Here is a 21,473-nt window from a genome sequence, read left to right as displayed (position 1 = left end):
TTGAACTCAGACCTAGGCACTGTCTCTTGAGATTTTTTTTGCTCAAGATAAGAATCTCATGGGCTTGCTGGGCACTGGTGGCTCACACCTGTAATTCTAACTACTCAGGAGGCTGAGATTTGAGAATCACAGTTCAAAGCTAGCTGGGGCAGGAACGTCCATGAGACTCTACTCTTTAATTAACCACCAAAAAACCAGAAGTGGAGCTGTGGCTCAAAGTGGTAGAGCACTAGCTTTGAGCACAATCACTCAGGGACAGGGCTCAGACCCTGAGTTCAAGTCTCACAGCCACCAAGAAAAAAAAGAAGAAAAAGGAGAGTCTGATGGACTTTTCTGCCTGGGCTGGCTTTGGACTGTGATCCTCAGAACTCAGCCTCCTGAGTAGCTAGGACTACAGGCTTGAACCATCGGCACCTAGTCAGCACCTATTAATCTTAATAAACCGTTTTTATTGCTTCAATAGCACTAGCTCATTATAGATGCACAAATAAGCCAAATAAGTCATCTTTGTTCAAGTTTTTATCTATATAGTCCAGAATAACAATTCTCTTTAAAAGAACTTTTAAAGTCACCTGGCTTAAGAAGTCGAGTTCAGTTAACTATCTGTAGTTTCCAGATAATCCTAAGCATTATAGTTTACACGAAGAGCAAAGATACACCCAATTTACAGAGTTCACCACCCATTTCCCCCTAAACGCCAGGTTCTGACACCACTGTGAACATTTATCCTATGCTCGATTCTAAATTCCGTATTTTTCTATCAGCTCTTTCGCTTTAGAAACATAGGCAGTCATGGCATCTTCCTTGGATAGCCCTGGAAAGAGACAAATAGGTTATCTTCTTGATTGTACCGTGGGAGGTTGAGAAGGGCTTTGGAACAGGATTTCAGAGTTAAGCACCTTTTTGAAGGCTCCAGGCTTCCCATTTGGCTTTGCCCTTCAAGTCTAGCATGACTGGACACGCTGCCAAGAGAAGAGACAGGTGGTCAGGTGGATTTTGTGCTGTTGCATACCTAGCAACATTGGTCAAGCCAATCATGTGAGTGTTTCTTAAAGTGATGATATGATACCAATATTAATGTCTCCAATGATAGCTTGTTTGTAAAGCCCATAGAGTTCCTTCAGTTCTTCATCCTCTGGTCTTGTTTTCAGTTTCCTCACGTCTTCCGTGGCCCTGTCAAAGTCAGCCTAGTGCGAGAAACAAAGACACAAACACAAAAGGAAGCCCAGAGTGCATTTGCTAATGTTATGTATACTTATCATGATTTCTAGCTGTTCATGCAACTCAGAGAAGAGAGATGTTGCCAGTAGAATTGAACAATTACTAGTCTGCTTTCCCCATAATTACCCTAATTTATTTGGATTCTTAAGTACATTTCTTGTTACTTACCTGACAAAGTTCTTTGAGTTTGGAACTCAGGGTTTTGCACTCCCTTGGTTTGCTTGCTTACATGGTCCTCTACACTTGAGTCATAACCTCAGCCAGGTTTCTTGCCAGTTAGTTACTTTGGAGATGGCTTTTCTCTCCAACTGGCTTTGAACCATGATCCTCCCTAGCTCTCAGCCTCCTGACTAGCTAGGATTACAGATGTAAGCCACTGGTGCCTGGCTCAAAGTAACATTCTTTTTTTTTTTTTTGTCAGTCGTGGGGCTTGAACTCTGGGCCTGGGCGCTGTCCCTCAGCTCTTCAGCTCAAGGCGAGCGCTCTACCACTTGAGCTACAGAGCCACTTCCGGTTTTCTGGTGGTTTATTGGAGATAGGAGTCTCACGGTCTCTCCTGCCCGGGCTGGCTTTGAACCGCGATCCTCAGATCTCAGCCTCCTGAGTAGCTAGGATTATAGGCGTGAGCCACCAGCGCCCGGCTCAAAGTAACATTCTTATTATCAAACAGGTTCCAATTTGCCAATTTTTCAAAAGGCCTTATGACCAAGATAGATGTTTTGATGAATGCCATCTTCCTCTTCTTCCTAAATGCTGACTTACCGCACTAGATTCCTGGTATACCCCCTGGTGCCCTTCAGTGCTTGTGTACCCATGTTCTACAGTCTCAGCCACTAGTTAGAGCACTAACTAGTTTCCAAAGAAAGATTCTTCACGTAGTTGAATGCTTGTCATTCCTTTCTGCACAGAACCCAAAAATTGTTAGACTTACTTTAACTGATTTTCACAAACGAGAAGCTGTTTATCTCCTTTGAACTGATTAACAGAACTTTGTATACGAATGTGTCTAAGTAGGAAATGCTGTCTGCCCTATCGTGGGCAAACGCTGAAAAGCTGTGTTAAATTGATGTTACAGGCTCACACCTGTAAGCGTCGCTACTCAGGGGCTGAGATCTGAGGATTGTGGTTCAAAGCCAGCCCAGGCAGGAAGGTCCTTGAGACTCTTATCTCCAATAAACCACTAGAAAACCGGAAGTGGTACTGTGGCTCAATTGGTAGAGTGCTCATCTTGAGCTGAAGAGCTGAGGGATAGCACCCAGACCCAGAGCTCAAACTCCATGACCGACAAAACAAAAACAAAAAACTGTGTTAATTGGCTTTCCATCACTATAAAAAAACACTGCAGACTTAAGCCAAACTTCGGTGGTGTACACTTGTAATCCCAGATCTTGGGAGATAAATGCAGAAGGATCATGTATTTGAGTCCAATCTGGGCCAGGTAAAGTACTTACAAATAAAGTACCTGGCATAGGGCAACTGCTCAATAAAGTTTAGCTACTTTTTTTTTTTTTTTTTTTTTGCTATAAGGCTCTTAGAAATTCTAGCTACTCTGGAGGCTGAGATCTGAGAATTGTGGGTCAAAGCCAGCTCAGGCAGAAAAATCCATGCAATTCTTTGTTAACCATCAAAGAAGCCAGAAGTGGAACTGTGGTTCAGGTGGTTAAAGTGCCAACCTTGAGCAAAAAAGGCAAAGGACAGTCCTCTGGCTCTAAGTTCAAGCACAAGTACTATGTATGCACACGCATATACATGCAAACACACACACACACACACACACACACACACACACACAGGCTTTTTTTTGGAGGAGTGCTAGTTCTAGAAAAATCTGAGAAACTTAGTACAATGAAGCAAGATGTTCAAAACCCTTTCAGTTTATGCTTTAACCAAAACTAAACCCTATAATTGTTTCTATGCCTTCCATTTTAAACATTGTCCCAGAAAAATAATACAAACTAGAAATAAATATGTTGAACGAGGTCATCCATAATTGCCTCTGATTTATTGGTAAGTTGCTTGTTTTCTTTTAAAAAACTTTTAGATTCTCCAAGTTTTCTATTACATGCATGTATTGTGTGTCTATAGTAAGAACAAAATTAAAGTGCTAGTTGGTGCTATCCAAGACAGGGCAGGGCAGGGCCACTCAGGAGAGGCAGGATCGTCTTGTTTGGGTACATCCTATCTCAGGGGTTCTGGTTGCTGAGTCCTGTCCCACACCACTCTCCAGTAACACCAGCTCAACTCCCTTTTGGCAAAGCCACGCCTTGATTAGCATTCTAAGGTTTCTCCAAAGCCACGTAAGCTCCCTGTGTTCCAGGAAGAAGCTTGTGGAAAGCTGTTCTTCATACTTTCAGGACCACGAAATCTAAAGTCACCTAGGGAATGTCTTGTGGTCCTCTATAAAAGAACAAGGCCCTGACACCATTTCCCCTGCTATTTCAGGCATCTTCTTCCCCCTCCCTCTCCATTTAGGGAACCCCATTTCAGAGCAGTGCTGAGCACCCCTCTTCCTTGGTCCCTCTTTCCCTTCCTGCAACCCGAGGTCTCTTCCTCTCTATACACTATGAACCTGAACGGGCTGCTATGGTGGGGGGAGGGGTCAGGTGAGGAGGGGAAACACACACACACACACACACACACACACACACACACACACACACTCAGGTCTGAATTCAACTTCGAGGCACACTGCTGTGGGGCTTCTACACAAGGCACCTGTCTCCTCTGAGATGCTGCTTCAGAGGAAAAAGCACACAAGTGAGCAAGCAAATGCCACTGCAGATCGAACGGAGCCATCCCTAAACCAAAAATCCCTACATCTGAAATGTTCCCAAACTGGAAACTTTTTGAATGTTGACATGATGTCACAAATGGAACATTCCACATCTGTCATCACATCAAAGTATACCTGTGGGGACAATATTCTATAGGACCTTATATGTGGATAAGGTGCGTGTGTAACGCACACAGATTTCATTCCACGTTTAGGCTTGTAGCCCCTCCCTAAGCCATTGTATGCGCAGGCAAATATTCCAAAGTCCGAAGAGAGAAAATCCAAAGTCTGAAATACCTTGATGCCAAGAATTTTAGATAAGAGATGCTTCATTTGTGTCAGTCTTGGGGTGAGGGTATATTATTAGTATTACACACAGAATGCAAATATCTCCTCCTTCTCCTTTTCCTCCTCCTCCCCCTCCTCTTCCTCCTCCTCTGCTTTTGGTACCCATCCAAGGGCTTGAACTCAGGGCTTGGGTACTGTCCGTGAGTTTTTTTTTTCTCAAGGCTAGCACTCTACCATTTGAGCCATCACTCTACTTTTGGCTTTTTTAGTGCTTATTTGGAAATAAGAGTCTCATGAGCTTTCTTGCCTGGGCTTCAAACCACAATTCTTAGATCTCAGCCTCCGGAGACAGGAGATGGAGCAGTGAGATGGTGCTTTGCCAAGTCTGGAGCAAGTGCTGGTTTTCTTCAGCTGACAAGGGCCAGGAAAAGCTGCTCTAGGCTGGCTGAAGTTTACTAGAACTCAACATACAGGCTGGTATGCTTGTCTTTGATTATTACCCCACATATTTCATAACTAAGAGCATGCATAAATATTCACCTTGTATCTACTTCCAGCCAAGCCTGGCAGACTGCTGGTAGGTGGCTGGAGCCAGACCTGAGCCCTGTCCTTGTTGGATGGATTGATAAGTGGGTAGGTCTTAGGAGGATCAGAGAAGTATTACACAGGTGAGACACCGCTTTAACTACATATTGCTGTTTACTTTGAACAAAGTGCTGGACGAGTCTCTGGTTGCTAACTTTCATGTGTGTGGGGTGGGTATGGGTTCATTAATTTGTTGAGGAATTTTAACCTCACTGAATGATTTCGCAGCATCACATAGGAAGGAAACACGTCCAGGTAGGATGGCTGCCAATTTCTCCTAAAAGCTCTGCTGACAAAAGTAAACAAACATATTGTAATTTCCATATTAGACTGGGAAATGATAGCTGAATTAGCAATTCCATTTGCTTTGTTGCTTCCAGAAGAGTCTGCCAGTCTACTTCCTCTAGAATAAAGAAATAAAAGCTAGGTGCCAGTGGCTAAAACCTGTTATCCTAGTTACTCAAGAGGCTGAGATCTAAGGATCGTGATTCAAAGCCATCCAGGGCAAGAAAGTCTGTGAGACTCTTAGCTCCAATTAACTACCAAAACAGCTGGAAGTGAAACTCTGGCTCTTAGTGGTAGAATGTTAGCCTTGAGCAAAAGAAGCTTAGAGACAGCATCCAGGCCTTAAGTAGAGTTCTTTAGCCCCAGATCTGGCACAAAAACAAACAAACAAACAAACAAACAAATTAACTATTCAGGTCTTTGGGTTTGAAATAAGTTCAAAATGACTTGAACTTGACTCACATATATGAAGATATTTAAATGCTCAACAAGCTTATCCTTACTGTACATTTATTCTATGCCAGCTACTGGTTTAAATGCTCATGTCACAATCTCTTCAAGTAACAATGTCACAGGCTAAGAAGGGGTATGGCATAGGATTGAACTTTCACAACTCTGTGTGTGCATGCATGAGTATGTGTGTGTGTGTGCATGCATGCGTGTGTGTGTGTGTGTGTGTGTGTGTGTGTGTGTGTGTGTGTGTGTGTAGATCTGGGTGTATCTCTTAGCATTTTGCTCAAGGCTGGTTGGTGTTCCACCATTTGAGCTACAGGTTCACTTCTGGCGTTTTGGTGGTTGGTTGGAGACAAGAGTCTTATAGACTTTCCTGTCTGGGCTGGCTTTGAATCACAATCCTCATATCTCTGTCTCCCAAGTAGCTGACATTATATGCATGAATCACTCTCCCACAACTCTGAAATACATGTTTTTAGCATTTTCTACAAGATGATAACATCTTACCTGAAGAAATTAAATTTGTTCATTCCAGAACATGTTATGCATTGAAAATTTTATATTTTAGCAGAATGCTTAACGATGAAAAATTGCTCAGAATAGAGGTAGGTACCGAAACAAAGCTGTTGCAAAAGGATCACAGCTGTATTCCATGCACAATCAAGGCACCAGAGACATAGGACAACAATACAAGGAAGTCATCTATCCTGATAGTAGCGCTTAGTGCCAGGGTGAAGGATTCCTGATGGTTATTTCTTCACGTTCGTTCTCGTTCCCAAAGTGTCCCACAGTGGGCAAGTCACTCAAGCGTTATTTCAGAGTCAGATCTTCACAGGGGACGTGGTTTCCCCGAGATGGAAGGAACGGGGTGGAATTGGGCTCCCTGTGCTCTGCTAGGGCTGATTTTCCACTCGGTAATTTAAACCGGTCCTTGGGGCCCAGAAGCGTTGCCATGGAGGACCTGGCTGCTTGTCAACAGATGGCACCTTGCATTCTACGGTGCAATCAAAGGGGCCCCTGGACAGCTGTGGGACTGACCTTAGGGTCGCCTTTGGGGACTCCTGGCGGAGGAAGGCTAGTAGCAGCTGCCCAGGGGTGGTCTCGCCCTGTCCTGCCCCACGGGCACGGTTCTGGGCCCGAGCATCCCCCCCCCCGCCCCCCGCGGTCGCCTGCGTCCCGTTACCTGCAGAGACATGATGATGGATCCGGGCAGCCAAGGCGCTCAGAGCGCTGGGACTCCGCCGCGGGCCGCTCCTTAAGGGGACAGCTCTACGCTCCCGGCTGCTCCCATTGGCTGAGCTCCAAGCCAGACTGGCACTCATTGGCTGGCGGAGTTGAAGGGCGGCGTTTGGTGGGGCGGGGCGGGGCGGGTGGGGCTCCAGCCCGCGGGGGTCCGGGAAACCCGGGCTTTAAGGCCAGCATTGCTGGCGCTGGAAAGACCACTGAGGACTCTTCAACCCCTGGCCTTCTCTTTTTTTGTGTGTGCCGACTTGAACTCAAGGCCTGGATGCTGTCCCTGAACTTTCTTCCACTCAAGGCTATCGCTTGAGTCACAGCTTCAATTCCAGCTTTTAAGAGTCTCACGGATTTGACCTGTCCCGGCTGTCCCTGTGCTCTTCAGCTCAAGGCGAGCACTCTACCGCTTGAGCCACAACGCCACTTGCAGTTTTCTGGTGGTTTATTGGAGATAAGAGTTTCACAGACTTTCCTGCCCAGGCTGGCTTTGAATTGTGATCCTCAGATCTCAGCCTCCTGAGTAGCTAGGATTACAGGCGTGAGCCACCAGCGCCCGGCTAACAATAAAAAAATTTTAATGTGATACCTTTGCATTTGACTCTCATTTTTATTCCTCATTTTTATTCAGGAGGCTGAGATCCTAACATCACAGATGGAAACCAGCTGGAGTAAGAACATCCCTGAGACTCATTTCTGATGAACCACCCCAAATAATATCAACACAAAAAGAAAGTACATTTTTATGGTGAAATGAGTATGTTTCCAACTAAAAGATTGAAAAACAAATCTTAGAGAAATGTTCTGGGCAGTGTGTGTGTGTGTGTGTGTGTAAATCCCGGATAATGGAATGGTGGGGTACAGGACAAATGAATCTCAGAGCAGAACTATTAGTCCAGGGGTGGCCATTGAGAGAGTAGACATTCTGACATTTAAAGGAGATGAAAGACAAGAAAAGCTACACTGCAATCTTTTTCTATTAGTCTAGAATGTTCTCTAATGAGCTCCTTTTAATGCACTTTCTTCCAAATTGCTGTCCTATATGGAAAAACTAGATTATTAAAAGACTCACCAAAATGTTTCTTCATTGTCCATTTCCCAGTTCAGTGGAGACCCGGCCATTCTGCATCCTCTTCCTCCTCTCCCAGCCTGAACAGGTTACTGTTCAGGTCTGGACCCAGCTGCTGACATTCCATTGAGTGCTGAGCACAGAAAGCACTCACGACATCTGTTATCCCGCCTTTGGTTCACAGAGAGTTTTATGTTTGCTATTGTGCAAGTATTATGAACAGTCAGATCCCATCAAGCTCTTTTCCTCCTTCCTGGCTGATGGATGGGTGTATGGTACAACCCTTCATGCTGTTACCCAGAAATTGCTTGACCCCCAGGAATCCCACACATTCACAGACCTGAAGTCTGCTCATCATTAAAGTCTATTCTTGTAACTGATTTAAAATAAATGACTGTGTTTTTAACAATTATCATTATATATTACATAGCAAGAACACACATAGAGCAAAGGTTACAAGGCCTGGGGGGTGGGGGACAGGAGGGATCTAATGGTTGCCAGGTGCCAGTGGCTCATGACCGTAATCCTAGCTATTCAGGAGGATCATAGCAAGAAAGTCTGTGAGACTTTTATCTCTAATTAACCACCAAAAAGCTGAAGTGGAGCTATGACTTAAGCATTAAAGCATTAGCCTTGAGCATAAAAGGTCAGGGACAGTGCCCAGGCCCTGAGTTCAAGCCCCAGGATCCACACATACATGAAATAATCTGATGGTCAATTCCTTTACATTCTTCTATTTCAATTTTTGTTGCATTTTTCATTGGATGTGCATTTGTTTCATTAAAGGTTTATAGCTACTGACACAACTTATCACCTTGAATTCATTATCCAGAATCTTCCATTACTGTTGGGACAAGCATATAAATTTTTTATATTTTTTTATTTTATTTTTTGTTGGTCATGGGGCCTGAACTCTGGGCTCTGCCCCTCAGCTCTTCACCTCAAGGCTAGTGCTCTACTACTGGAGCCACAGCTCTGCTTCTGGCCTTTTCTGTTTATGTGGTGCTGAGGAATCGAAAGCAGGGCCTCATGCATGCAAGGCAAGCGCTCTACCACTAAGCCATCTTCCCAGCCCCAAAGCATATAAATTTAACAACAGAACTATTTTAGAATTAATATAATAAAGCCTTTTGAGACAGTGGATTTTTTAAACTGGTTTTCCAAATGAGTTGGAAACTAACCTTGTAAAGTATTTATAGCTTTTCTGAGTAGAACCTTTAATTTCCTATGTATAGTTTTTTGTTGTTGTTGTTGTTTTGGTCCGGTTGTGGGGCCTGAACTCTGGGCCTGGGTGCTGTCCCTCAGCTCTTCAGCTCAAGGCTAGTGCTCTACCACTTGAGCCACAGCACCACTTCTGGCTTTTTTTCTTTTTGCTTATGTGGTGCTGAGGAATCGAACCCAGGGCCTCAGGCATGCAAGGCAAGCGCTCTACCACTGAGCCACCTTCCCAGCCCCTCCTATCTATAGTTTTAAAGCATAATCAAATATCCCATTGGAGGATAGTAGGCAGTTGGAAGAATATTTGAAACTAAATTGATAGGAAAATTGAGATTTATTTTCAAATTGTTTGCCCATTAAAGACAGAAAAGTATTTGTGATCGTTGTGTGTCCTTTCTTATATGACTACTAACTAAAACAGTAGAGAAGTCTATCTCCCTTTGGTCATGGAGGCTCCATGTTCAAGACAGCTTTGACAAATCTGATGCTCTGCTTCTCTCTCAGGCACAAATCTCTGAGTACAGTATTGCTGTCACTCCCTTTTTGTTTAAGATATATAATTTAGTGTTTTAAAATACTTATGAAGTTTGTGACAAACTAAAAAGGCTGCACGACTGACTGAAAGAAAACACTTGAGATAAATTTGGCGGTAGAGATTGAAATCTCCAAAAGATGAACATTTTTCTCTCCTAATTTTATCAATTGAAATGCCTGTGTTCATTCCTAAAACATGCTCTCTCTGCCAATTATAAAATGCTTATTTTAAAAGGAAATCTATATATTGACTTATCAATCATCTATTGTACAGTCAAAATTAGAGTTCTTTGGTTTGAAGACTATATTTAGAGCCTTTCAAGATAACTTTTAAGACTTCTTTAGCTCTGTGGGTGGTATTTTCATGCAAATAAGTAAGGGTGGGTTTTTATTTTGTAGAAGTTTTGGGTCTTGTTTTAATGCTCTTTGTATGGCAGTATGTATATAATGTGTTAAGTTCTTCAAGAATCTTTCCTTAAAATTTTGAATACTTTTGTGCAACTGTGTTTTGAATAAAGTCATGACAGACAGTGTTAAAAACAAATTTTAAAAATGCAGTACTCCTGATCATTCTTTCATCGTTTCTGACTATTCCCTGGTTTTTGTGACTGCTGTAACTTAAAAGTTTTTGAGGGCTGGGAAGGTGGTTCAGTGGTAGAGAGCTTGCCTTGCATGCATGAGGCCCTGGGTTCGATTCCTCAGCACCACATAAGCAAAAAGAAAAAAGCCGGGAGTGGCGCTGTGGCTCAAGTGGTAGAGCACTAGCCTTGAGCTGAAGAGCTGAGGGACAGTGCCCAGGCCCAGAGTTCAGGCCCCATGACTGGACCCCCCCAAAAAAAAAAGTTTTTGAAACTGAATTGCTTCAAATAAATTGAAGATTTGTTATAAAAAAATAAAACCTTTGTAAGTTATTCAAAACATTTGTAAGTTATTCAAACAACTGATTTGCCTGTATTGGGGCCTGATAATCTAATTTAGCTTTTTGTCCTCATGGACTGAACTCTACCACTTGAGCCATGCCTCCACTTCCAAGTTTTGCTGGTTATTTGGATATAACAATTTCATGGAATTGTCTGCCCTGACTGGCTTCAAACTGAGATTCTTAGATCTTAGCCTCTGAGTAGCTTATAGGCATGAGCCACTGGTGACCAGCCCTGATATTTTAATGGATAAAGTAAGTTGTTAATAAAAAAAAAAGTAACAGTAATTACTAAAAGTAAAATGGGTTATTCAGTATGGAATATGAAATTTGTAAGAGTTAAAAGCCAGATTTTATGTATGTGTATGCAGGTCCTGGAGCTTGAACTCAGGGCCTGGGCACTGTCCTTGAGCTTCTTTGGCTCAAGGCTAGCACTCTACCACTTGAGCCACAGCACCACTTCTGGCTTTTTCTGAATAGTTTATTGGCTGTAAGAGTTACAGAACTTTCTACCCAGGGTTGGCTTTGAACTACAATCCTCTGATCTCAGCCTCCTGAGTGGCTAGGATTACAGGCATGAGCCATTAGCTCCTGGCTAAAGCTGGATTTGTTTTTTGGTTGAAATGTTTATGCAATACAAATGGGAGAGAAATGACCTTTCAAATACAGTTATTCATTTTTAGCAAAAATTCTTGTAGAATGTTATCATCTTAAAACAGACATAAGCCCTAAAATCATAGAAGCTATATTTATTTTTTATTAACTTAATTCTGCCATAGGTGTCACTGGATTCGTCATAGCTGAGTTTACTATGCTGTTACAATGGGCCCAGCAAAATGCTAAGCAGTTTATATGGATCAGCTCTTCTAATCCCCATAATAGGTACTATTTTTATAACCTCATAGAGGATAATTAATTACCTAGGGCCATATGCTAGTCATGAAATTAAGATTTCAAACTGGGTAACCTAGCTCCAGCCATGTAACTGGGAGACTGATAATCTGTTATCAATCTGGAACTTCAAGGGAAAAAATAGAAATGTCCTTCGAATTTCTCTAGATGACTCCTCCTCCTCCGTTTCCTCTTCATCCTTCTTTTTGTTTACTAAATTAAGATCTTGTCCTACTGCCCAAGCTCATGGCTTGGAATCCCTATGTAGTCCAGGCTGAGACTGGCCTAGAACTAAGGGTCCTCCTGCTTCAGTCTCCTAAGTGCTAGGATTTACAGGTGTGTAGTGTGTGTGTGTGTATGAGAGTCTCCATACCAGCTTTGAATATATATTTGTTTTGGGAACTACGTGACATTTTCAGCGTATCATAGGGAACTCATATTTTTTTTCTTTGCCAGCCTTGAATCTTGAACTCAGGGCCTTGGTGCTGTCCCTGAGGTTTTGTGCTGAAGACTAGTGCTGTGCCACTTCAGCCTTAGCTTCACTTCTTACTTTTTGTTTAGTAGTTAATTGGATGTAAGAGTCTCACAGCTGCCCAAGCTGGATTTGAATTGTGATGCTCAGATCTCAGCTTCCTGAATTGCTAGGATTATGGATGTGAGCCACTAATGCTCAGCTAACGCGATTGAAATTTTGAAACAAACAAAAATCTATTTATAAGCCAGGTGCCGGTGGCTTATGCCTGTAATCCTAGTTACTCAAGAGGCTGAGATCTGAGGGTTGTGGTTCAAAGCCCGCCCAGGCAGGAAAGTGTATGAGACTCTATCTCCAATTAACCACCAGAAAACTGGAAGTGGCACTGTGACTCAAGTGGTAGAGTGCTTGCCTTAAGCTGAAGAGCTCAGGGACAGTACCCAGGCCCAGAGCTCAAGCACCATGACCAACTCCCTCCCCCCCACCCAAAAATCTACATATACACTCACACTTATTGTAACCTATTTCTTAATTATCTAATTGTATTTTTTAATCACGTATTTTCTCCTGTGTAACTTTGGAATAATCTTTGACCCAAAGTAACGATTTTTATTTCATTAATTTTGTGGTTAAGTACACGTAAGTGTTGAAAATGGAAAATATAGGGAAAAAGCCTGGCACAGTACCTCACACCTGTGATCCTGGCTACTTTGGAATTGAGATCAAGATAATCAAAGTTTGAGGCCAGCCTAGGCAAAATGTTTTTGAGACCCTATCTCAACCAGTAGCTAGGCATGAGGATTGCCACCTGTTATTGAGCTATGAGGGAGGCTAAGATAGGGAAGATTGCATTTCCAGGCCAATCTAGACAAAAGTGTTCATGAGATCTCACCTCGAAAGAAAAGGCTGGGGGTCAAGACATAGGCTGTCATCCCAGCTACAGTAGGAAGCATAAATAGGTGTATCATGTTCCAGGCTGGCCCAGGCAAAGAGCAAAATAACCAGAATAACTGGTCATTTACAGTTCACTTCTGTAATCCAAGCTACTCAGGAGGCTGAGATCTGAGGACTGAAGTTAGAAGCTAGCTCAAGCAAAAGTGTCGAAGACTCCATCCCAATTAATCAACGAAAAGCCAGACTAGAGGCACTGTTCAAGTGGTAGAGGTCTACCTATAAAGCAAGACAACCTGACTTCACACTCCAGTATTGGAAAACATGCGTGTGCGCGTGTGCACATACACACACATTTCAAAAATAAAATGAAAAACAGAACGACTCGGACCATGGCTCAAGGGATCGATCGCTTGCAAGACTGGGGATCTCAGTTCAATCCTCAGAACAAGAAAGAAGGAAGAGGGGAGGAGGAAAAGAAGGGAAGGTGGAGGGAGGAGGTTCCCTAGGCTACGCCAGAAGCAACCCTCTGTCTTCTAAATTCTTACTAAGTGTAGATCAACAGATTAAAACAACAACAACAATAAAAACTCCAGTCTCTAAATTAAGATTCTAGTATTTTACCAATCGTCCTGCAATTACCTAGTGTCTCTGTTCATAAATTTGTCTCCATTTTGGGTGGGCAACTAGAGCAGACAGTTGGTCGAACATTCTGGAACACTGTTGCCGACCAGTTAAGTAACCCCCTTCTCTTTCAGTGGGCCCGGGATTCCCTATTGTCGGCGAGCACGTGGTTTACCGAACCCTTCAGCCCCCATTTATTTGATGATCCTGTTGCTGGGCAACCCGCAGGAATTCGCTGAACACAGGGACAAAGGCCCAGGGGTTGGGATTTTGTGCGTCCACAACGAGAAGAGGTAGGAGGCGAGGATCCCAAGGCGCCCCACGGTAGAAACTCCGACGAGAGACTAGAGGAGAAGGATGCTCAGAGGGAACAAGGCTCCAGTCGCTCCTCAACCAATCAGGCGCAGAGATCGCGAGCCGCAGGTTACCTTGGCAACCGCAGGATATCGCGAGACAGGGACTGCGCGTGCGCACTGCCGCTTTGGGCTGTCTTCCCATCATCCACGTTGAGTCCTAAACTCAGATTTGCTTTACGACGATCGCCTTTGCCTCCTCGTTTCAGGTCGCGTGATAACTGTGGCCAGACTTCCCCTAGGAGTGGACCTGAGGTAGAGTGATAAAGCACGAGAGTCAGCTTCCACGACCCGAACTCGCCACGCCTACCCTGTTTGGAAGGCGGGGCGGCGACGAGGCGCGGGCTCTGCGCACGCGCCCTGGCGTGTCTCCGGCGCAGGCGCAGGCGCAGGCGCAACCGGGGGGGTCCTGCGCAGATGCTGGTGCCGGCTGTGGCTCCCGGGTCGTGAGCTCGTGGCGGGCGCCCAGGTAGGCTGGGGGCGGGGGTGGGGGGGGAGGGGGGGGGGGAGGGAGGGAAGGGATCTTGCTCCGGGTGGGCCGAGCACGGGGAGGGAATTAACCCCAGACCGGGAATGCTGCCTCCGGCGATCGTCGCCCGCAGCCGCTCCTTCCGGGCCTGCTGTCTCCGCAGCCGCCCCGCCTCCTAACGCAGGACCCGATGCCTTCGCCTCTAGTCTTCTCCCCGTCTCCCACTTCCCTTCCGTACCCGAACTACTCCGGGGACATCGATCTGTGCTGCTAAATCTCATGCAGAGTGCCTTGCCTTTGTGCTCCATCTTCCTAATCCTGCCACACCTTTGCCTTAGACGTCGCCATCGCTTCCCCTGCAGCCTCGCCAGCGTCAATACCAGCCTGGATGTCTTCGCCTGTTTCCTAGGCTCGCGCTCTGCCCTAGCAGCATTGGTTAGTTAGCACCTCTCATTCTGCCCCTACCCCTTGGCGTTGCAGTCTCCTTGGTAGGCAGTTACAAAACCGCTTCTTCAAGGCCTCCCTATCCCGACGCCCTAAATTAGGCCCTGGCGTTGTCATCCCTAAGGCGTCTTGTAATGCAGTATTTGGGTTTGACCCCCAGGCTTCATGCTGGCTTAACCTGGCACGGATATCCTCAGCAAGCTTCCAGCCTTGTTTTCCTTTGGCTATTTTTAGGATTAGAGTCTCCCTTCCCCAAGCTTGGGCTTGGGTCTCACCCCCAATCCACCTTTTCGGTTTACTCTCTTCCCTGAATCACAAGTGAGTCACCCTGTCCAACTTCCCTCTGTAGGCATCTCCAACTTTTCTGCCCAGGGTGGCTTGGTAGTCCCAATCTTATGATGACTGGCAGCTATGTGTTGGGCAGTGTCAGGAACATCAGACTTGGAACTGTGATCATCTGGTTCTCAGACTCCTAAGTAGCTAGGATCATAGGCATAGGCCACCTATAACCCAGCATCTTTGGTTGTTTTATTTACCTGTTGATAGGTCTTCATGGACTCCATGCTCACTGAGATCAGTGAGTTGGTTTTGCTCAACATTTTCAGTACACTGTGGCCTGATGCATCATTCATAATCCATAAATACTTGTTGATGAGTAAGAGTGGTTGTGATAACGAGGGTAAGTGTAGTATTCTAGGGAGAGAAAATAAGATATAAAGACACAGGGATAGCCAGGCGCTGGTGGCTCATGCCTATAATCCTAGCTGCTCAGGAGACTGAGATCTGAGGATCACAGTTCAAAGCCAGCCCGGGCAGGAAAGTCCGTGAGACTCTTATCTCCAAGAAACCACTAGAAAACCGGAAGTGGCCCTGTGGCTCAAGTGGTAGAGATCTAGCCTTGAGCTGAAGAGCACAAGGATAGCATCCAAGCCCAGAGTTCAAGCCCCACAACTGACCCCCCCCCCAAAAAAAAAAAAAGTCACAGGGATGAGAAGCTGGGACCTTGTTAAATACTACAGGCCCAAAGCTGGGTGTAATTTGTGTGAAAGGAGAAAGGCTGGTAGAAAATGGGGCCAGCATGTCGAGAGCCTTATCTGCCATCTTAAAGAGCTTGCACGTGATCCAGAGCCAGTAGAGGCTTCCACACTAAGCTCTAAACATACCTTGCCTTGCTCTTGGCATTCTACCATCTGGTCATACCTCTGGACCTGCTTTTTGATGGTTAGAGGTGAAGACTTGCAGACTTTTCTGTCTAGGCTGGCTTTGAAGCAAAGTTCTCCATATCTAAGCCTCCTAAGTACCTAGGGTTTACAAGTATGAACTACTAGTACACTGCTGAAGCTATTCTTAACAGTACTTTTTATTGTATTATATAGTTCATGAGCTTCTGCTTTCCCACCCACCCTTTTTGATTCTTTTATCTCACCAGATTCTAGAGACCAGAGAAGTTAATTCCTTTCTTGCTGTTTCTCTGCTCCAGAGCACACCCATTGTAAGTATTTATGGCATGCTGATTGGGTGGTGAAACATAGTAACTGACCTGCAGACTGGCCAGAACACTGGCTATTTTGTTTTGTTCCCCATCACTTCTTCCCGTGTGCCTGGTCTCTTACAGTCTGGTGGCAGCCGCTAGGGGCAGCTTGCCTTGTTTCTGGATGATTTCCTGAGCTTGAGGGGAGCAGGAGCTATTGAGAGTGGGGCGGGGCTTGCCAGGGGGCAGCATCAAAGGAAGCTGCTCTGGTAGATGTCTCCAGCTGTGTGGGCAGCACTTACCTGACCAGTATTACGTCTTACCTCTCACCCCAGGATAAGGTTTCTATGGGAAGGTGATCAGGAGGATCAGCGACCAGGTGATGTCAGACTTTCCACTTTACCCCTTTGTGGTAAAAAGCTATTCAGATAGCTTTTTATGATCCCAGATGCCTTGGCCATACTTATAGATATTCTGGTTCATAGCACTGGGGTGAGAACCAACCATCAGTATGGTTTGATTTTGCTCAGGGTACTGGAGTTTTGAGCTCAGTGCCTTATGCTTGTTAGGCAGAAAGAAGCTCTGCCACTTGAGCCATGTCCTTAGCCCTCTATTTTCAGAAGCCACAGGTTAATGTTGGGGTACAGCTCTGACTGAAAGAGAAAGAAAAAAAGCCAGGGGTTGATGGCTCATGCCTGTAATCCTTGCTACTTAGGAGGCTTATATCTGAGGATCCACAGTTCAAAGTTGCAATAAAAAACCAGAAGCGACGCTGTGGCTTAAAAGCGGTAGAGCACTAGCCTTGAGCAAAAGAGGTCAGGGACAGCTGCCAGGTCCTGAGTTCAAGCCCTGCAATTGCGTACCCCCCCCCCCCCCCGCCAGCCCCCCAACCAAAAAACCCTCAAAAATAGTGACTTTGGGCAGTGGGTTATTTCCTCATTCTTTACACTAGGGAATCCTATAGAAATGTTAAAGAGAATCAAGTACTACATGCAAAGAAAAAAACAGTTCCCATAGGAAGTATACATGCTCAGAGCCACTCCACTGCTAGCTAGCTTTTCAGCAGCAGTCTTGTCTGGAGCTTCTCAGCAGAGGAACATTGCTTCCTTTAGTTTTGCCAAGTAGGGCCCTGTGAATCATTCTCAGCCTAGGAAGAAGGGAAGGAAGAAAACAGTGAGAAGAAAAAGGAATATGCAGTTGCTTTGGAGGAGGATGAACAGAATATGTTCCTTAGACCTGAGGTCTATAATAGTTCCCCTTGGAAGTGGTGCTGTAGCTCAAGTGGTAGAGCACAAGCCTTGAGCTGAAGAGCTGAAGGACAGTGCCCAGGCCCAGGGTTCAAGCCCCACGACCGACAAAAACAAAAAACAAAAAAAAAAGTTCCCCTGTAAGGACTGGATTCCATTTCCCTGGTTTTCATGAGATTGGCAGCCATTTAGCTAGTTGAGAGAGAATACAAGGAGAGAATATGCCTGCATGTATAGCAGATGTTTAGAGAACTTAGTTCTTAAAAGCTGACTCTGAAGTCAGGCGCTGGTGGCTCACGCCTGTAATCCTAGCTACTCAGATGGCTGAGATCTGAGGATCGTGGTTTAAAGCCAGCTTGGGCAGGAAAGTCTGTGAGACTCTTACCTTCAGTAAACCACCAGAAAATTGGAAGTGGTGTTGTGGTTCAAGTGCCTTGAGCTGAAGAGCTGAGGGACAGTGCCCAGGCCCCGAGTTCAAGCCCCATGACCAACAACAAGAAGAAAAAAAGTTGACTCTGATCAGTTAGGAGTTCCATGTGCTTTACAGGTGACAAGGTCTGCTGGCATATGTAGGGTCGTATTTACCAACAGATGTAGGATATGCTGCACCCTTAGAGGTGCTCCGTGCATGTTTGCTGAATGAACGAGTGAACGTAAGCTGAACTAGAAAGCAATTTAGAAATGCCAAACCTATAAGCTTAATTCATTTTGCATGGGGCGAGGGGTGTAGCTCAGTGGAAGAATACTTGTCGGTCATATTCAAGGCTGTGGGCTCAATCCTCAACAGTGCAAAGAAAAAGGTTAGGAACAAGTAGAGAATATATGTATTTTGGGGCAGTATTGGGTTTTGAACTCAGGGCCTCACACTTGGTTGATAAGCACCTTAGCCACTTTGAGCCATATTCCCAGCCAGAAGTGGATGAGCACATGAGTTTCATTACAAAGGCAGTAATGTCATACATACCCACATTGCCTGAACATGAAGACCACATTGCACTAACAATAAAAGGAAGCAAATGAGAGAAGTGAAGTTGAGTGCTTCCCTCCATTGGCCCTGGATTCCTCAGGCACTCTCAAGGCTAATAGGGCTGTCCTGTGCTCACTTTTCTTCCCTGTGAAAGGTTTTCAAGATGGCTGAGGCACCTCAAGCACCCCAGCGGGGATCTGTGCGCAAGGCGAGACCACTGGTGGTGAAGACATCCTTGAACAACCCGTACGCCATCTGCTGGAGCACCCTGCAGAGAGAGGACATGTACTTCATACTGCAGACTATCGAAGACAGATTTGTGTCTGTTGGACTTCAGAAAGTTGAGGACCACAAGAAAAGAAGGAAGCAGAGCAGAGAAAGATGCAGCTCGGGGGTTGATGGCAGTGAGGGTCCCAAGGAGAAGAAGCCCGAGGCTGGCCAGCAGGTGTCCGGGTGGTCACCCTTGCACATCAGGAGGCAGCTGGCTATTGGTGTCAACGAGGTCACCAAGGCCCTGGAAAGGGGCGAGCTGCTCCTGGTCCTGGTGTGCAAGTCTGTCAAACCCGCCATCATTACTTCCCACTTGGTCCAGTTGAGCTTAAGCAGAGACGTTCCCGCCTGTCAGGTTCCCCGGCTCAGTGAAAGATTGGCCCCCATCTTGGGATTAAAATGCCTGCTGGCCTTGGGGTTCAAGAAAAACACTGCGGACTTCACTGAGCAAGTGAAAGCCATCCTCCCCAGGGTGCCCAGCTTGTACGTGCCATGGCTGCCGGACAGACTCGGAGCTGCTGAAGATAGAGACACCGAATCCTCAGAAAGCCAATACAAAGAGAGTTTGGAAACTTCATCTGAAGACCTGGGAAAATGCAAGAGAAAATCTATGGAAGGGAAGGAGGCTTTCTGTGTCGCCTTGCAGCCCCTTAAAGTGAAGAAACTCATTCCTAACCCTAATAAGGTTAGGAAGCCACCCAAAAATAAGAAACCCACTTCAAAGTAATCCCAAAGGAAGCTTCATTCCCTAGTAGGAATTGTTCATTCATACCTTATTAGGAAGCACTAAAACAAATGCAGTGTTATGTACTCTTCGGATGTAATGTTATTTATGCAGCCTTAGGATGTAACAAAGGATGTAATAAAGTGTTGGTTACATATTCACAGGATGTAATAAAACAATAGTTATGTATTCTTAGGATGTGGCCTGTTTCTTCTGGCTGTATCTGAATCTTTTCTGTGACACATGGTGAAACTTAAAACTTTTTTTTTTTTTGTCAGTTGTGGTACCTGAACTCTGGGCCTGGGCACTGTCCCTCAGCTCTTCAGCTCAAGGCTAGCACTCTACCACTTGAGCCACAACTCCACTTCCAGCTTTTTCTGCTTATGTGGTGCTGAGGAATTGAACCCAGGGCCTCATGCATGCAAGGCAAGCACTCTACCACTGAGCCACCTTCCTAGCCCCCAACTTAAAACACTTTTTAAGTGCAGACAATATCCCAAAATATGAATACAAAACTTTATTGAAGGTAATGCCCATGCTTGGTTAGTACAATGCGTGTGAGCATATGGGTGCTCAGACACTTGACATTTTACTTCCAACATGGGAAATGGGCCACAGAAGACAGGTCTAAGCTTGTGGATGGAAGGATTAGTAGGCATGAGGAGTAGAGTTGTTACCGACTAGCTAGTCAACACGTGGTGTACAGAAACAAAATTATTCTTAAGATCAATTTGGCTTTTTCTGTAGGTAGGCATACACAGAGACTTGGGACAAAGGCTTAATGTGGATAGAGAAGAGCCAGCTTAGTAAGTAAGGGTTCATTCGCTGTACGTGGTTAATTTACTTCCATGGAAATAGAACATACACTATGCTAGGACCAGGCACTGGTGGCTCACGCCTAGCTACTCAGGAGGCTGAGATCTGAGGATTGCAGTTCAAAGCCAGCCCAGGAAACTCAGACTCCAATAAACCACTCAGAAAACTGGAAGTGGTGCAGTGGCTCAAGTGGTAGAGCGCTAGCCTTGAACTGAAGAGCTGAAGGACAGCGCCCAGGCCCAGAGTTCAAGCCCCAAGACTAGCAAAAAAAAAAAAAAAAAGGCTGGGAAGCCAGGTGCTGGCAGCTCATGCCTGTAATCCTAGCTACTCGGGAAGCTGAGATCTGAGGATTGCAGTTCAAGTCCAGCCTAGGCAGGAAAGTTTGTGAGACTCATCTCCAATAAACTACTCAGGAAAAGCTCAAAGTGGTGGTGTAGCTCAAGTGGTAGAAAGCTAGCTTTGTGCAAAAGAACTCAGGGACAGTGCCAGCCCTGAGTCCAAGCTCCAGGACTGGCACACACATGGTTGGGAGAAGCTGCCAGGTGTTGGTGGCTCACACTTACAGCTACTTAGAAGATTCGGATCTCAGGATTGTGGTTCCAAGTTGGTAGATGTGAAATTCACCTCCAATTCACCACCAAGAGAAAAAAGGTGAAGCTGTGACTCAAGTGGTAGAGGACCAGCTTGGGTGGAAAAGCTAAAGGGCAGCACTCATGCTCTGAGTTCAAACCGCCCCCACCCCCAGGTGTGGTACAAGCTAAGTAATGTTGGGGGACTAAAAATAAGGCTTTGTAGCCTTGCATACATGGTCCCTGGGCTGATCTTCAGTGCCCACCTTCCCCAGACCCCACAAACAACTGTGAAGTAGTTGTCAGGTGACATACTGAAGAATTTACAAGCCAAGCAGCATGGATGGGGGTGGTGGTTCTGTATTGAATTCAACTACAGGAATTGTCTGGTGGCATCACTGTGCCCTAGGAGGACTCTGGTCAGACTTTTATACCAGACATTGTTCAGCCTAACGCCACCTGTCCACTGAAGTCTTAGCGCTTCTTTAGCACAAATAAAAGGAAGGGCAGTTCAGAGTGTTTGGGTATAGGATAGGGCCAGTTTTAAATCTGAGAAGCATTATTGCATTTAGTTTTAATGGCTACTTTCTATCAAAATTTTACCAGTTCTCTCGTGTATTTAAATTATACAGAGGCCAATGTATTTATTTAAAAATGTAGACACAAGTGGTTTTTTCTTCCTTGCTA

General features: G+C 45.2%; 2 protein-coding genes across 5 annotated transcripts; one reads left to right on the top strand and one right to left on the bottom strand.

Annotated features, from left to right (window-relative positions):
• Positions 1-545: 545 nt before the first annotated feature.
• On the bottom strand, positions 546-6,905 carry Acbd7 (acyl-CoA binding domain containing 7). Its single transcript, XM_042686261.1, has 4 exons — positions 6,789-6,905; positions 1,070-1,187; positions 900-962; positions 546-814 (listed from the first exon to the last, which is right to left on the bottom strand). The coding sequence occupies exons 1-4, from the start codon at positions 6,798-6,800 to the stop codon at positions 741-743; spliced, it is 267 nt and encodes an 88-aa protein (XP_042542195.1). The 5' UTR covers positions 6,801-6,905; the 3' UTR covers positions 546-740.
• A 7,296-nt stretch (positions 6,906-14,201) lies between these two features.
• On the top strand, positions 14,202-19,596 carry Rpp38 (ribonuclease P/MRP subunit p38). Of its 4 annotated transcripts, none has more exons than XM_042686199.1 (3): positions 14,202-14,278; positions 16,203-16,214; positions 18,562-19,596. In XM_042686199.1, the coding sequence occupies exon 3, from the start codon at positions 18,571-18,573 to the stop codon at positions 19,402-19,404; it is 834 nt and encodes a 277-aa protein (XP_042542133.1). In that variant the 5' UTR covers positions 14,202-14,278; positions 16,203-16,214; positions 18,562-18,570; the 3' UTR covers positions 19,405-19,596. The 4 variants fall into 4 exon arrangements, with proteins under 4 accessions (XP_042542133.1, XP_042542132.1, XP_042542134.1 ...); XM_042686198.1 differs by having other exon boundaries at positions 16,152-16,214; XM_042686197.1 differs by lacking the exon at positions 14,202-14,278 and adding an exon at positions 14,691-14,713 and having other exon boundaries at positions 16,152-16,214.
• Positions 19,597-21,473: the final 1,877 nt, after the last annotated feature.

The sequence above is a fragment of the Dipodomys spectabilis genome, unplaced genomic scaffold, assembly GCF_019054845.1.
Source record: "Dipodomys spectabilis isolate Male_0828 unplaced genomic scaffold, ASM1905484v1 ptg000096l, whole genome shotgun sequence".
NCBI classification, from domain to species: Eukaryota; Metazoa; Chordata; class Mammalia; order Rodentia; family Heteromyidae; genus Dipodomys; species Dipodomys spectabilis.
This window is presented reverse-complemented; position numbering and strand designations above follow the sequence as displayed.

Excerpts from the sequence above, each read along its gene's own strand:
- Rpp38 (XM_042686200.1), top strand. The coding sequence starts at position 18,571 with ATGGCTGAGGCACCTCAAGCACCCCAGCGGGGATCTGTGCGCAAGGCG.
- Acbd7 (XM_042686261.1), bottom strand. Across the intron at positions 963-1,069 it reads CATTGGAGACATTAATATTG|CGTGTCCAGTCATGCTAGAC; the intron begins GTATCATATCAT and ends TTCTCTTGGCAG. Across the intron at positions 815-899 it reads AGCCTGGAGCCTTCAAAAAG|GGCTATCCAAGGAAGATGCC; the intron begins GTGCTTAACTCT and ends GTCTCTTTCCAG.